Source organism: Hyperolius riggenbachi, chromosome 10 (assembly GCF_040937935.1).
Source record: "Hyperolius riggenbachi isolate aHypRig1 chromosome 10, aHypRig1.pri, whole genome shotgun sequence".
NCBI lineage: Eukaryota > Metazoa > Chordata > Amphibia > Anura > Hyperoliidae > Hyperolius > Hyperolius riggenbachi.
Window position 1 is genome coordinate 13,060,489 of NC_090655.1, and position 16,682 is coordinate 13,077,170.

A 16,682-nucleotide genomic window follows, 5' to 3' on the forward strand; every position below is an offset into this window, starting at 1 on the left:
GATGTTCTTTTGCTGAAATGCTGTGTTACTTCTATGCCAGATGTAACAGGACACGCACCTTCCAAAAAGTTCAACTTTTGTCTCGTCGGTCCACAAGGTATTTTCCCAAAAGTCTTGGCAATCATGAAGATGTTTTTTTAGCAAAATTGAGACGAGCCTTAATGTTCTTTTTGCTTAAAAGTGGTTTGCGCCTTGGATATCTGCCATGCAGGCCATTTTTGCCCAGTCTCTTTCTTATGGTGGAGTCGTGAACACTGACCTTAATTGAGGCAAGTGAGGCCTGCAGTTCTTTAGATGTTGTCCTGGGGTCTTTTGTGGCCTCTCGGATGAGTTTTCTCTGCGCTCTTGGGGTAATTTTGGTCGGCCGGCCACTCCTGGGAAGGTTCATCACTGTTCCATGTTTTTGCCATTTGTGGAGAATGGTTCTCACTGTGGTTCGCTGGGGTCCCAAAGCTTTAGAAATGGCTTTATAACCTTTACCAGACTGATAGATCTCAATTACAGTACTTTTGTTCTCATTTGTTTCTGAATTTCTTTGGATCTTGGTATGGTGTCTAGCTTTTGAGGTGCTTTTGGTCTACTTCTCTGTGTCAGATAGCTCCTATTTAAGTGATTTCTTGATTGAAACAGGTGTGGCAGTAATCAGGCCTGGGGGTGACTACAGAAATTGAACTCAGGTGTGATAAACCACAGTTATTTTTTAACAAGGGGGGCAATCACTTTTTCACACAGGGCCATGTAGATTTGGAGGTTTTTTTTCTCACTAAATCATAAAAACCATCATTTAAAACTGCATTTTGTGTTCAATTATGTTATCTTTGACTAATAGTTAACGGTTTTTGATGAGCAGAAACATTTAAGTGAGACAAACATGCAAAAGAATAAGAAATCAGGAAGGGGCAAATAGTTTTTCACACCACTGTAGCTCCACCCCTCATGTAATCTAGGCAGACAGACAGACATCTGAAATAAGAATTATAGCAAACAGACAGGACAAACAGAGAAGACGGCTGCAGCAGTTTCCCCGTCTCTCCTACACACTGTGAAAAGAGAAGTAATTTGATCCAGGCAGACAGACAGCAGGGGAGGGAGGGGCAGGGGAGTTAACCGGGCTGAAGAGGTGGGCACAATGTTTTAGCAAGTCTTCAGCTTTAGGAGGAATAAGGAAGTGCTACTTACAGATATAAATGTGAGTCTGTTCTTTCCAATATGATGTACCAGATGTAAACTTTATATTTTCCTCTAACTGTACACAGTGCATAGACTACATATACAGTATGTATTGCCATTCAGACCTTTTTTTGGCTGCAGGTGGTCTTTAAATTGCAACCGAATTGCACTAGCGGGTGGCAGATTGGAGACCGAACCCCTCGGCAAGCACACAGTTCAGCCTCCCATCTGGAAGAGGCCTTAGGGTTAAGCATGGGTGGATGGTAGGTTTGGGATGCATGTGGCATTGCTTAGGGTTAGGCATGGGTGAAGGGTTGTTGGTTAGGGATCATGTGGGAGGAAGGTTAGCGTTAGGCATCGATGGTGGGGTTAGGCATTGGTAGAGGGAGGGCTAGTTTAAGAATAGGGTTAGGTTTCACATTAGTAAAACATCAGCAATTTTACACATACTAGACTAGTGGCTTTGTCCGGGTCCCAAATTTCCTGGCGCCCTTTTTGCATGTACGCAGCTACTGGACCAAGGATGACGGCAGTGTGGCAGAGACAGTCAATAGAAATCGCCAAAGGTAGAAATGTTTTTAGTTCTGCAGAAAATAGTTGGCCCTGACCTGTCCATTTCAGGTGACCACTCTTTCCCCAGCTGCCATTTCCGTAGCGAAGTAGAGTCATCCTCGTGACTTGTCAGCCAAGCGCTCTCTCCCCCAACGCCTCTAATCAACACCCGGCTATCTCCGCGTCGGCCTTTTAAGCGAATGACTCGATTCTGATGACTTTTTCCAAAGAATAGCTGCTTCATTTAACACACACAGACAGGTCTGATGACATATTTGTACCTTTCTGCCCCACTAATCTAAAAGTGATTACTGGCGCCGCATGGGAAGCGCACGGCAATCTTTCTTCCCCCTCGAATGGCGTGACATCTGCTGCCACTCGAAGGGTTAAAGCAAATTGCTGTGTTGTCTTTCCTGCCACTGACTGACATTTAATTTATGGAGCCGGTGAGGGAGGTCTGGTTCCTTTATGAGTAGGCATCACCTCCCAGCAAGTCATCACACTCACATTACTGGGAAGCAAAGCATATCTCATCATAGGTGGTTTGCAGGGAATCAGGAAAATCTGGGTGCCTGGGGCTAATGGACTAGCTGGGCACCCCATAGACGCTAATGCAAAATATTGGCCATTGGGCAGTAGAGAGGAAATTTGGGCACCCAATATAAAGCGGGAACCGGGTCCGTCCAACCAAAATTATTCGTTTTGAAAAATATTGTTTTGACAATTATACATTTGGTAAATTATTTTGAAATTTATAATCTTAGAAGAAATGTATTGCTTTTTGTATTATGGTTAGGTACCATCAGGGGGGAGATCTTAGGGTTAGGTAGTGGGGGGGGGAAGGGTTGTTGTCTTAGGGTTAGGCACCACCACAAGGGTCTTAGGGTTAGGCACCAAGGGCAGGTGGTTAGGTTTAAGCACCACCAGGGGATCGTCAGATCAGGCACCACGGTCTAAGGATTAGGCACCACCGGGGGAGTAGGATTAGGGAGAGTAGGATTAGGTTTAGTTGTATTGAAATATTGGTAATATTTACCAATGTTTTACTCTGCTCATTACGACTGTAAATATATTTTCATTTTCATTGTTATAGATGATATTTTGCCCTTTTAATACCATTTTTGAATGCATTTATTATTCTACCTCAGATAAAGAAACAATAAAAAAATTGTTATATACAGTATATCATCCTAAAATTTCAGCTATACCCCGCACCCTTTTTTCCTGGCGCCCTTATTTGACATATGCGGTTTGCAGGGACTCGGAGTGAAATCTCTCCCACAAACCTACAAAAACACAAACCGAAGTGCATCTGCTTTGCTGCAGAGATGTAGCGCTACGGGCAAAAAGAATATCTGGCCCATGAAAGCAGAATCAGCGGAAAAATCCTCTCACATTCATGCCCATTTAGGAAGGGTGTGAGTAAAAACAGAACCGGCTCCAAACAGTTTGCCTCTTAGCTCCCTCTGTGGCCAGGAGGACTGTATTGCAGCTGTCAGTAATAGAGGAGAAGCAGATATAGTCAATGAGATGCTACTTATTCCAGCTTGTATGCAAATGTAAGGTGAATTGTAGGCAATTTGGGCCACTCAGATGCACTACTTGCCATTTCGGATGAACCCCCTTCAAAGCTGCATAACATTTCCATACAAAGTGGCAGTGAACAATGGGGGTCCCCATCAAAGTTTTTATTTATAGTTACGCTGCTGCCCTCAGTTCATCATGGTAGCCTCAGTATATCGGTGTGGGGTCGGTATAATAAATATTGCCCACACCTCGAAAGGAAAGTCGGCTTGTTTTGTTCAGACCGGCAGCCATCATTATTTCACAGCACGTCAGTACGGCTGCTATGGCCACGTGCCATTTGCTTCATTGAAGGCATATTGACGTGCTGCTCTTAAAAGACACCCGAGGCGAAAATAAATGAATGAAATAAACGATTGTATCTATCTTCCTTCTCCTAAAAATGACTTTTTAATATATTGCACAGTTTTATTGTATGTTTAAATCTACTTTTTAAGTTTTAACTGTTTTGTTTTTGCTTAACCACATAAGGACCACAGTCTTTTCTCCCCTTAAAGGAGTCATCTGGGCAAATAAAATAAATGAGTGGTGCTTACCGGGGGCTTCCTCCAGCCCCAAGCTCCCAGGACCTCCCTCGCCGCAGCTCTGCCCGCAGCCGTTCGCCGGAGCTCCGACCCGGTCCCCGGCAATGACGTCAGAGCGGCCTGGAGGTCGCTTTGTACTGCGCCTGGGCGATCGGCGCGGTCTATCACCACCACTTGGGCCAGAGCGGACTGCGCAGGCTCAGAACTACTGCGCCTGCTTAGTCAGCTCTGGCCCACGTGGCGGTGATTGACAGCGCCAGGCGCAGTACAAACCGACCTCCAGGACGCTCTGACATCATTGCCGGGGACCGGGTCGGAGCTCCGGCGAACGGCTGCGGGCAGAGTTGCGGCGAGGGAGGTCCTGGGAGCTTGGGGCTGGAGGAAGCCCCCGGTAAGTACCACTCATATTACTTTATTTGCCCTGATGACTCCTTTAAGGACCAGAGCCTTTTTTTCATTCAGACCACTGCAGCTTTAACGGTTTATTGCTCGGTCATACAACCTACCACCTAAATGAATTTTCCCTCCTTTTCTTGTCCCTAATACAGCTTTCTTTTGGTGCTATTTGATTGCTGCTGTGATTTTTAGTTTTTATTATATTCATCAAAAAAGACATGAATTTTGTCAAAAAAATGATTTTTTTTTTTAATTTTCTGTGCTGGCATTTTTCAAATAAAGTAAAATTTCTATATACATTTTTTGTCCAAAGTTATTCTGCTACATGTCTTTGATAAAAAAAAAGATCCAATAAGTGTATATTTATTGGATTGGGTAAAAGTTATAGCGTTTACAAACTATGGTGCCAAAAGCTAATTTTTCCATTTTGAAGCATCTCTGACTTTATTGAACACCTGTCAGGTTTCATGAGGTGGTAAAATTCCAGGATAGTATAAATACCCCCCAAATGACCCCATTTTGGAAAGAAGACATCCCAAAGTATTCACTAAGAGGCGTGGTGAGTTCATAGAAGATTTTATTTTTTTGTCACAAGTTAGCGGAAAATGACACTTTGAAAAAATAAATAAAAAAGTTTCCATTTCTGCTAACTTGTGACAAAAAAAAAAATGAAATCTGCCACGGACTCACCATGCCCTCTCTGAATACTTTGGGGTGTCTACTTTCCAAAATGGGGTCATTTGTGGGGTGTGTACTGTCCTGGCATTTTGGGGGGGGGTGCTAAATTGTAAGCACCCCTGTAAACCCAAAGGTGCTCATAGGACGTTGGGCCCCTTAGCACACCTAGGCTGCAAAAAGGGGTCAGACATGTGGTATCGACCGTACTCAGGAGAAGTAGTATAATGTGTTTTGGGGTGTATTTTTACACATACCCATGCTGGGTGGGAGAAATATCTCTGTAAATGAGATTTTTTTGATTTTTTTTTTACACACAATTGTCCATTTACAGAGAGATTTCTCCCTCCCAGCATGGGTATGTGTAAAAATACACCCCAAAACACATTATACTACTTCTCCTGAGTACGGCAATACCACATGTGTAACACTTTTTTGCAGCCTAGGTGCGCTAAGGGAGGGGAGCTGGGAGCGATCAGAGGGCAGGGGGGGCCAGATCAGTGTGTTTGGGTGCAGACTAGGGTGGCTGCAGCCTGCCCTGGTGGTCCCTCGATCACTGGGACCACCAGGGCAGGAGGCAGCCTGTATACATTACAAAGCGTATTATGCGCTTTGTATGCGGCGATCGACGAGTTAATAACTCGCCGGCGCTACCAAACAGCCGTCGAGTTAGAGGGGCGGGTGGGCGGAGCAGATCGCGGCATAACCACGCCCCCCGCTGGTCCGCCGATCGGCTGACAGCGGTCCTTTGGGCCCAGCAGCTGCGTCAGCCGATCGGCTGTGAGCGGTTCTCAAGTGGTTAATGACACATTCATTGAAGTATGCCAGAGCTAAAATCTATGAACCATTGACCCTTTTTATCTCTTTCCTGCTCTCAGAAGCTATTTTTTGCTAGGAAAGTGCTTTATAGTTGGAATTTATTATCAGTGAGGGTCACACTGTAGTCACTTCCTGTCTGAGTCAGCCTCTTACATACTTGATAATTTAACTCTTTCAGACAGAGAAAGAAAAAAAGGAACACAGCATAGTTATTTGTATGCTTGGCACTGTACATACCCATGTCGATCTAAGGCAGCACTGTGCTGGGGACAGTCGTGTGACACGGCTGTCCCCCTGGAAGACACAGGAGTGATCGGCTCTCATAGGCTGGCGGCGGGAGGGTTACAAAAATAATAGTAAAATAGGTTTATTTATTAAAAAAATACAATAAATATTTACAAAAAATAAGTGATCAGAGCCCACCAACAGAAAGCTGTGTTGGTGGGCAGAAATGGGGGGGAGGAGGGATCACTTGTGTGCTGAGTTGTACAGTCCTGCAGTCCTTAACACTAGATTTACCACAGTTGCGCAGATTTGCGTAAATTCCCTGGAGCTCACACCTAGTAGCACCCCTGCTGAGTTTTTTAACATGCTATCAACTCCATTGTTCTCTTTCTTTTGTTCTGAAAACACGCACATTTCCATTTGTTTACTTGAACTAAGTAAACTAGAATTACCGAGTTTTCTATTTTCTGTTGCAAGGCTAGAGGTGTTATTCACCCCTGCTGAGATGTTCACAGGTCTTCAGGGTTGATTATCTTCAATCTATTGTTGTGCTGCAGTGGCCTAAATTGCAAAAAATAGGTCACTAGGGGGTGTAAGCCTGCGGTCTTCAAGTGGTTAAACAATTCCAGTTGCCTGGCAGCCCTGCTGATCTATCTGGCTGCAGTAGTGTCTAAATCACACCAGAAACAAGCATGCAGCTAATCTCGTCAGATCTGACAATAATGTCAGAAACACCTGATCTGCTGCATGCTTGTTCAGGGGCTATGGCTAAAATGATTGGAGACAGGATCAGCAGCATAGCCAGGCAACTGGTATTATGTAAAAGGAAATAAATATGGCAGCCTCCATATTTCTATTGCTTCAGTTGTCCATTAATAAAAATACATAATGCATCATTCCTCTGTGTTGAGCTTTCATGTTACCGGTTATTTCCAGGAAGTGGACCTTTTTTTAGTGATTTGTTTTATTTAGTATTACTTCTGCTTTTTCAGTTATAGTGCTTTCACGAGGGTTGTTTAAATGCCGGATCGGGAAGTACCTTATATATTCGCATATAAGCTGACCTGTGTATAAGCCATGGAACCCACTTTCACCCTAGGAAACCAGGAAAAAGTTGATTGACCCGTGTATAATCCCCCTACCCAATATAGCCCCCTCCACAGTAGCCAGATGTTCCCCCAGTACGTCAGCCCCCCTCCCCATAGCCAGATGTGCCTCAGGATCATACAGCTTTGTGTTAAGAAGCCACTAGATGGCGTCATAGATATGAGACACAGCGATTGCCGCACAGGAAGAATCCCCGATCATTGTACCATTGACAATTTGCTTGCACGCTCCGCTCCACAAGCCAGGGGACACAGGTAGTCATGAGCAGAACGCTCTGCGCACCATGTTGCAGGGGATGGGGGGGGGGAACGGACGCAGCAGGGCACAAGCTGGTAAGAGCAGGATCACTAGTGCGCAATCCTTACATTCCTCTGCCAGTAACAAAACCTGCTCCACTGACTCGCGTATAAGCCTAGGGGGTAACTTTTCAGCACATTTTTTTATGCTGAAACATTAGGCTTATACGCGAGTGTATACAGTATAGATTTTATTTTTCCTCAAACACAATAGCAGGAGCGTATCAGACAAGGTTGTGACACGCCATTCATCTAGCGCAAAACAAACCATTATCTGCGCAGGAAAGCGCATGTTGTGGCTTTCCTTGGATTTTGAGGCTCTGCAGCTACAATCCTCTGAAGCAATCATTTGTGTTAGCAAACTCTTGTTTTTTTCATGGGTGTAGCAATAGCCCTCCTGAACACTGTCGCAGGGAGAGTTCTGGGGGGCTAAGAAAGCCCGGTCCTGAGGTGCATATCAGCAGAGGTTACTTGTGTGCAACATATTTTTAGGCAGGCAAAGTAAATGCTAACATTTGCATTTAACATTGCATTTGCAACAACAAATTTGCAAGTGGCATGCAACTGACAACAACATGGACATTATTTTCTATTACCAAATATGCATGCTGTGCTTCTCCTGATACTTGTGCATGACCATGGCTGGATTTGAGGCAAGGCTACAAAGGCCATGGCCTAAGGAACAAAGAAGCAAGGGGCAGGCAGTGGACTGGCACCCTAAGGCAGTTTAACTGCCAAACATGTAAACCACAACAGTCAAAAACCCAGTCTGCGGCCGCCCTGTTTCTACTGGGGAGAGCAGGGAGGTCTGGTCCTGTGCATCCACACCCCCCCTCCCACCCCCCAAGCACTGCACAGAATGGGGGGAGCACAGGACAGGGGAAGTACACAGGATAGGGGAGCAGAAGACAAGTGCAGGGGAGCGAATGGGACAGGGGAGCACACAGCATGGAGGTGCACAGGATTGGGGGGGGGGGGGGTAATTTTTTGGCATTCTCTGATTGGCCAAATGCTTTCTAGTTCGGTATTTCAGCCAAAAATTTGTTTTCCGAGTTTCTGTAGATGCAGAAATTAAAATTCTGCTAAATCCGAATGAGCATACCTAGTCAGTCATATTTGAGACCCCCAGGTATACTTGAGCAGTCGGCTTCATACTGTCCTATTGAAAACAAAGTTTGCCTTCTTAAAACAGAAGGTATTTGCGATAATTCAGGTAGGAGTGAGCTCTGAGATGTCTCTCACAATGCATCACTGCTGAATATGCAAATAATCCTTTGTTGTCCCTGTAAACTAGCCACACCTCCAGAACCGCTGGAATACAATGATGTGTCAGCTTGTTAATTGTATGCATGTTGGATTATTGTGGCTCTGTACAAACTGTTTCGCAGTGGTTGATCCTCATCAGTGCATGACATGGATTAATGTGGTTCTATGAAGTAGGACTTGAAACACCCAGACTTACATGGTGAACCAGAACTCCTAGGAGTGTGTAAGGGGCTACAATGGACCAAAAAGCCTCCCTACAAAAATGCTACGCAAAACAGAAGTTTGCCAGCTTAAAACAATGAACTTATAACCATAAACAATGAACTTAAAACAATACTTTCCAATGGGCAGTGTTACGGGCAGGGGCGTAACAATAGACCCTGCAAGGGATGCAGCCGCAGGGGGGCCCAGAAGCCACAGTGGGGCCCTGGCCTGAGAGACTGACAACTAAGTGCAAGGAGAGAATAAACTTTCTGCTCTTTGCACAATTGTTCTAATGGCTGCATCTGCTCAGCCACTGATAACAAATTATACAAAGTTTTGTAGACCGCCGCTATTCAATGTGCAGGGGGCCCAGCGATTTCTAGCTACGCCCCTGGTTACAGGGTCTGCAGACAGGGGCTGCGCTAAGTCTGAGCAGAGACTCTTAAACTTTAATGAAACATTTATGAGAGGCTCCTGCAGAAGTCAGCAATGAAAGTCAAACACTGAAGAAACGATTAGCAGAGTCATTACGGGGACAAGCAGGCCCGCAGGCTCTCTGTGGAACAGCTGTGTGCATTCATCTGGCCACCTTTTCATTAAGTAATTAGAAGATGCTGCCGCTATATTTATGATCGGGGCTAGAAGTTTCCCAAGCAGCCCGGTTGGCCAAGACCCCTTTCATCATTCACTTCTCACATGCAGGCAGGAAAGCCACAACCACGATGTGTTAGGCTTTAAACTGGGAACTGATGTAAAAAAATAAGCCAGATACTAAGGAGAGGGAGGGCTCTGGGTCCTATAGAGCCATCCCACTCCTCTCTTGGTCCCCCTTCCAGCGCTGGCTCCCCAGTAGCAGTATTCAACCAATTTGGTCAAATACTGCTCACTGTGCCACCGAAGGAGGCTTTGGAAAGTCTTCAGGAACCCAGGTGCTCCCAAAGATGGGCTGCTCCGTGCTGTGCACGCTCGAACACCCTCTCTCACACACACTCGCGCGTGCGCAGTATGGAGCCGCCTGTCTTTGGGAGGACTCGGCTCTCGGGAGACTTCCCAAGTCCCCCGCAATGGGGGATTCAAACGAGGAATCTAGCACTGCACCGAGGGCCCCGGGAGAGGAGAGGGACGGCTCGATAGGACCCAGAGCCTTCCCTCTCCTTAGGTAAGTATCTGGCTTTTTTCCCCCTCGATTCCCAATGACTTTAAGGACCATGTAAATGTGGGACACTGGGTGGGAAAAGCTTCACTAGTTTTGATACATCAGTTCCATGTTTAACGAAAATTGGGGGAATTGTCTGGGGAGAACCCCCATGTGCTAGTAGACCTGTTGCTCAGAACAACCAATCAGAAGCCTCGGTCTGGGCATGTGCTCCTTGTTTTCTCCACCTTTCCCTGGTCCCCCAATACTGGTTAAGCTGCCAAAAGAAAGGTTCACCAAGGCTGGTCATAAGCAGAGTAGAGATGGTTCATGAAATGGTAATTATTCTCACCTGTGTGCAAATTTAATGCAAACAGTAATATTAACTCAGTCTCTTCTATCACCCCCTCTCCCACCACTGAGTGGCGCTGCAATGCTGACACAATCATCTGGGCCCCAACCACATGTCATATCATGTGATCGGAAGCCAGAGGAGGATGCTGGGAGTGCAGTGCTGCCCCAGATGGACAGGTAACTATAGCAGCTTCCTGCCACCCACTTACCGTATCATGACTACATGAGGCAGCTGAAAGCGGGTTGGGTTGAGGGTCCGGAGGCTCGTGTGCAGGGGCGTAGCAATAGGGGGTGCAGAGGTAGCGACCGCATCGGGGCCCTTGGGCCAGAGGGGCCCCGAAGGGCCCTCCCTTAACTACAGAATTAGCTCTCTATTGGTCCTATTCTCATAATAATGACTTCTGTAGATACTTTGAATAGTGGTAATCATTAACAAACTGTTCCCCATCCCCTTCTTGCACTTCTGACACTGTAGTTGCCATTGGCAGATTTTGGTGCGCAGTATAAATTGTTATGTATAGAGTGCTTGGGGGGGGCCCCATTGTAAAACTTGCATCGGGGCCCACAGCTCCTTAGCTACGCCACTGCTCGTGTGTCAGGTAACAGATACCCCAGAATGCGGACCGGGTGCAGGTAGCGGGGCTGCAGGTCAGAAAAAGTAGGAAAAACTCATTGATTGAAGCCCATGGTGGTCTGCTTGTTGAGAGTTCTGCCCACTGCTCGTTTTCCTTGGAATACCGCTTTTCCTGTCCTCTAATCTCTGCAGCATCGCGGAAGTTCCTCTGAGTGATGCAGAGCAATTATTAACTTCACAGGTGTGGGTTTTAAACTGTGTCTGCACAGTAAAAGAAGGTGCTCGACCGCTCGTGGATCACTTGCTTTTGCTGTGCTTGCATGGTTTGGGACCTGCGCCTGCACAGTCCTCAATCACCGCCCCCCCCACCCCCCCCCCCCCCCGCTAGCAGGAACTTCCCGGTTTTAAAATTAGACTGGAGGACCTGTTAAATATGAAGAGAACCTTTGACGGGTAATGGGGGTACCCGGGTGCAACAAGCAGCGGCAGCCCACTCAGGAGAAGGCAATCTAGCCCACCATGGGCTTTATTCAGTAATTTTGGTCTCGGTTCAGGTAGCCTTTAACCAGTTCAGGACCGTAGGCTTACACTCCCCTAGTGACCAGGCTATTTTTTACAATTCAGGCCACTGCAGCTTTATGGCCTTGCTGCAGGGCTATACAACCCAGCACACAAGTGATTCCTCCCCCCTTTTTCTGCCCAAGAACAGAACTTTCTGTTGGTGGGCTCTGATCCCTGCCGGCCTGTTTGTTTGTTTATTTGTAGTTTGTGAGTTTATTTTTATTAAATTTTTCTTTTTTTTCTTTTTATTTTTCAACCACTGCCTCCCACCAGCCAATCCTAGCAATCCTCTCTTATAGGCAACAGCCTATGAGCGGGGATCACTCTGTGAGCCTCCCAGGGGGACAGCCATGTCACACGGCTGTCCCTAGTACAGCGCTGCCGTAGATCGCTGCGCTACCTGTACATTGTAAATAGATCGCTGCTGGGAGACTGATAATGGAGCGGAGCTCCGACATTCGAGCAGAGATGCGTGCACGTTGGCGCACGATCTACTGCAAAACCCTGTTCCACCCATGGCGCCCATCACGCCAATTGGCTTGGAGCAGTCGGCGAAGGGTTAAGCGAGTTGAAGTGGTATTTTGGAGAGCTGCGGAAGAAGGATGGTGGAGGGGGAAATTATTTTCATTCTTTTTAGCATTTTGTTCCTCTGTACAGTACAGCTTGTACTTTTTCTTTGCTCAAGCAGGGAAAAGTTAATTTTCTATAACATCAAAAAGAGTGATTGAAATCCCTATGGGATCTAACGACATTTCAATTTATATGTGATGCCTTCACACCCATCTGCTGTCCAAGCTGAGAAATAGATTGGATACAAACTACTTGTGGAGTCTGACCTACGAATGAACCCCGGCTGGCTAGAAAGGTCCCTCTCTGTTATCTGTTGGACCTCCACTGCCAGGACTGCAGAACTATTAGTGGTGTGGGGAACTGCATGAAGTCTGCCAGCCGGTTCACACTAGAGCAGATGCAAAACGGACACGGAAAGGGCATCTGCTAGTCAGATGTGTTCTGTTTCTTTTGCATCCGCTTGCAGCAATTTAATGTCCACTATAAAGTCTGCCCGAACGCATCACCACTCTGCGTTACCTCAGTATACAGCCCAGAGCCTGGTAGGGGCAGATAGGAGACACTGGACCAATTCTCCCTAGTAACGGAGAATTTTTTTATTGGTCCACCCTGAACCTATGAGAATCCTCCCAGTTGCTGAGGATTCCTATTGGTCTTTTGCAGCCAAGAGGAGCTTCTGCTGACCACTGGGCTGTACATGGGGACAAAGCGGGACACGTATTGCGTGCCAGTGGCGATCAAAACGAGCGAAGCGGACGCGGCAACTAACCTAGTGAGAAAGGACACTGTTCGTGCTCATAGGCTTTCATTGCATACATTTTCCCCTCCGATCAGGTAAAAATCTGCAATGTTCGGACTCTGCGTTCCGCTTAGCATAAAGCGGATCCGTTTTTTTTTAACAAATGGAGACAGATCCTATTTTTTAACATTAGGATCTGCTTTCTAGGTAGACATGTGTCCCTTGTAGTCAGCCTGGAAGGAGTAGCAGCGGCGAGCACAGAGCAGCGGAGGGGGGGGGGGGGGGGCAGTCCTCCCCCCTCACCTGGGGGCCCTCCCTTCCATGCTCCCCCCTCCGGGCTAGAATGTGCAGCGGTAGCGAGCGGGGAACAACTTACTACTTCCTGCATCCAGCTTTGCCTGCCGCTGCTCTGGTCTTCTCATTTGTCCAATCACGCTCTCATTCCCCCCCCCCCCCCCTTCTGCTCTGTGCCTGCCGCTGCTGCTCCTTCCTTTTCTGTGCCCCCTCCTGCAGTGCTCGGGGGCCACTGATGTCATGTGACGTCAGTGTAATTAAAAGGTCCACCAGGGAAAATCCCGAGCTCCCACTGGCCTCGTCTGACCCTAAGTAAAAGCAAGAAGTTTTGAATCAGGATGATACCATTTATTGGCTAACTTAAAAGAGTAAGAGTAAGCAAGCTTTTGGCTGTATAGCCTTGGTCGGGCTGTTATCACCCTGATTCTAAACTTCTTGTTTTTATGACCTTGAAAATATTTCCGGGCAATTTAAGAACAGAAACAGCTTCCCACAGAAGTGACGAAACATGGTGTGGCACATAAAAAAGTACCCAGCTGAAAACACTGCATTTGAAGCGATCATGACACCAATAAATAAGAACGTTCTTAGAAACTCACCATCACCACGCCTCCGGATTTGTCTGCTGTGCACATGCTCATGATGGGCGCCATGCCGATCGTGGTTCCCTGGAAATGAACGCCGCTGCAAATAGAAAACACAACGCAAGTGGTCACTGTACATGACGTATATCTCAGCTCGCATTTCCACGATCACATATAGGGAACGTCTCCTTGTTTGGGCTACACTGCAGAGAAAACATTTCTAGCCAATTCATGGATTAACAGCTAGATGCCTAGCCAAATACCTTTATCAGTAGGGATGATCACAGATACGCACATTGTTCCGAGTTGATGCAAATTTATGCAATTTTTTTATGCAAATGTATGCAACTTGAAAATGTACCAATCAATTACATTTGCATAAAAAATGGCATAATTTCAGAACAATTTGCATCTCATTGATCATCCTTAGTTATCAGTTGCAGAGTTCAGGTATAGGGGTAGGTGGGGGAGGGGATTAGTGTTAGGTGTAGGTGGGAGAAGGTTAGTGTTAAGGTGCCTTTTAACGATACAATTTTTCACTAAATGCAATCTTTCGATGGGATTTGAATAATCATAACTAATCGGAAGGCAATTATGTTCACATTTACTGAACGATTCTTTCTTCAAATTCGATCATAAAATCCAACTTTCGGACCGATTTTCTCCTATTTAGCAATCGACCAAAGAATCATTCCTTACCGATTTCCTTCATAAATGGCAAATTTTCTATACAATTTGATTGTAAAAATCGCATCAAAAGATCGTATTTTGTGAAATAATTGTACCGTTAATGGGCACCTCTAGGTGTAGGTGAGGGAAGGTTAGTGTTAGGCAATAGGCATAGGTTGGGGAGATAAGTGTGCGGTGTAGGTGGAGAAGAGGTTAGTGTTAGGTGTGCGAGGGAGGGAGGTTAGTGTTAGACGTAAGTGGGGAACAGGTTAATGTAAGGCACATGTAGGGAGAAGTAAGTGATGGGCGGAGGTGGGGAACAGGTTGGTATTAAGTATAGGTGGGAAAGAGGTTAGTGTTAGGTGGGGGGGGGGGGGGGGTTAGGGGCAGGCGTGGGGGGTAGTGGTAGAGGAAAGGTTATGGGGGTTAGCATTATGAAACAAGGGCAATAGCACCATGCAAATAACTAACGCCAAGCCGTTATTTGAATCGCTACTTTCATATGATGGCAATACTCGTGCCCAAATAGCCAGAAGGAACCTTTACATGGACGTTCTAGTATGGACCTCTAGTAGGGAATCCTGTGACATCAGTGGACAACCTGTACACACTTTAGATTTCTGTCTGTAGTGATCAGGAACGATTCTATTAGCCAAGGGAAGTGTAAAACATGAGCTTAAAGAGAACCCGAGGTGGATCTTTGAAGGGGCAGATGGGACACAGAGCCATGTTCTCTGCCTAATGACATGGCTCTGTGTCCCACAACCGCCGCTCTCTGCCCCCCCACTGCCGCGCTATAGCCCCCCGAGTTTTGAAACAAGATTTGTCGCCATATCGGAGGTAAACACAGGGGATAGGGATTCCCTGTTTAAAACACCCACCAGGGGAGTTCCTACAGGGTTTCCTGCTCTCTACCCCTCATGGATCTGGCCCTCCAGGCCTGGAGTTCCACACCTGTGCTCCAATCTCAGGTTCCTTTTAACAGCATTACACTCCGCAACTTTAACTGTTTTGACAGAAAAACAAACAAAAAACAATTCTTGATCTATTTCATGACTAACATTGGGCCGCATCTCAGCTTGACCTGAGGGAGTTTATTTTTCTCACAAGACCAGCGTGAAAGTGACATTCTCTGGCAGAGAGTTTATTATCTGCTTGTTATTTATGGAGAAGACCTCGGAGCACTGCAATGCCATCCCAAGGCTCTGTAGGTTGCAGAGTAGTTGGAAAAACCTAAGAATTCTATTGGGAATATCTTGTCACTGGAATTCTTTCTGGAAATAAGAAGCCAGATGGATTCTGTGGTGAACAAGGAAGGGAAGCTATGCTCGTCCTGCTTAGGGAACAAGATTTTAAACCATGAGCAGCTTTAAAGGAATTATCTTCTTTGAGATAAGTGCTCTGCTTTTGACCTCAGTCGGCAGAACTCCTTGTGCTGTAAATTCTTGGAAGGCGTTGATGTCTCCCTGCTAGCAGAAAATATAGAAACTGAAAGCAGAATCACTGTTACTGTCTCACACTGCCCCCTAGTGACAAGTGGCCATAAATACACATTACATCAGTACTAATTAGAAGCAGGGAAATGTAACAAATAATAAATAAAAAATGTGCTGAAATAGATTGGCCTGGAGCATTTGCAAATTGGCTGCTAAAGGGTTAAAGGGAAAAGCAGGCACCGATGGGAATGGACAATTTACAAAGTCCCCATACATGTAAGAATTATGTTAGGAGGAGAATGGGAAAAAATTTATTTTTTTTCTGCCAAAAAGACCTTGTGGTTTTTGAGAAAATCAATTTTCAAAGAAAAAAAGTTACACCCATCACTACTGGAGATCTAAAGGTAGCCAGACAAGATTCCGTTTTCATTTTTTATAAGGTTTTGATCTATGAAATTATTTTTATTAAACCTACCATTCAAATTTCATAGCAACATAGCAATCAATCTAATTTTTCCAAAACATCCGTTCAGATTTTTATTGAGAAATAGAGCAGGTTGCTAAAATGTTAGTAAATTAGTAATTGTCTGATCGCAGCCCCAGGGATCTGCCTGCAGTGAGAATTGACAAACAATCTATTATTCTCTAGGCAACCCTCAGAATAATGATATGGCCCAAGTTAGGGTAGTTCCGGGACCACCTGTGATAACTCCACTGGAGATGCCTGGAGGTACCTCAGGAACCATCAGATATCTCCACTGAAGATGCCTGTAAGTCCCTCAAACTGCATCAGATATATTCACTGGAGAGGCATGAAGTTCTATCAAGTTGTGTCAGATATGTTCACTGAAAATACCTGGAGTTGCCTCAAACTGCATCAGATCTCTCCACTGTAGAGACCTGGAGGTCCCTCGAACTATATCAGACATCTGGTGATACCTGGGGATT

The 16,682-nt window shown here is 45.9% G+C and overlaps 1 protein-coding gene across 1 annotated transcript in view; it reads right to left on the minus strand.

The window, feature by feature from the left end:
• Positions 1–16,682, minus strand: part of ADAM12 (ADAM metallopeptidase domain 12) — a 275,547-nt gene that overhangs the window by 193,654 nt on the left and 65,211 nt on the right. Inside the window, exon 7 of the mRNA XM_068258874.1 lies at positions 13,645–13,729. Within this exon, the coding sequence (XP_068114975.1) occupies positions 13,645–13,729 (85 nt within the window). The remainder of the gene's footprint in view (positions 1–13,644; positions 13,730–16,682) is intronic.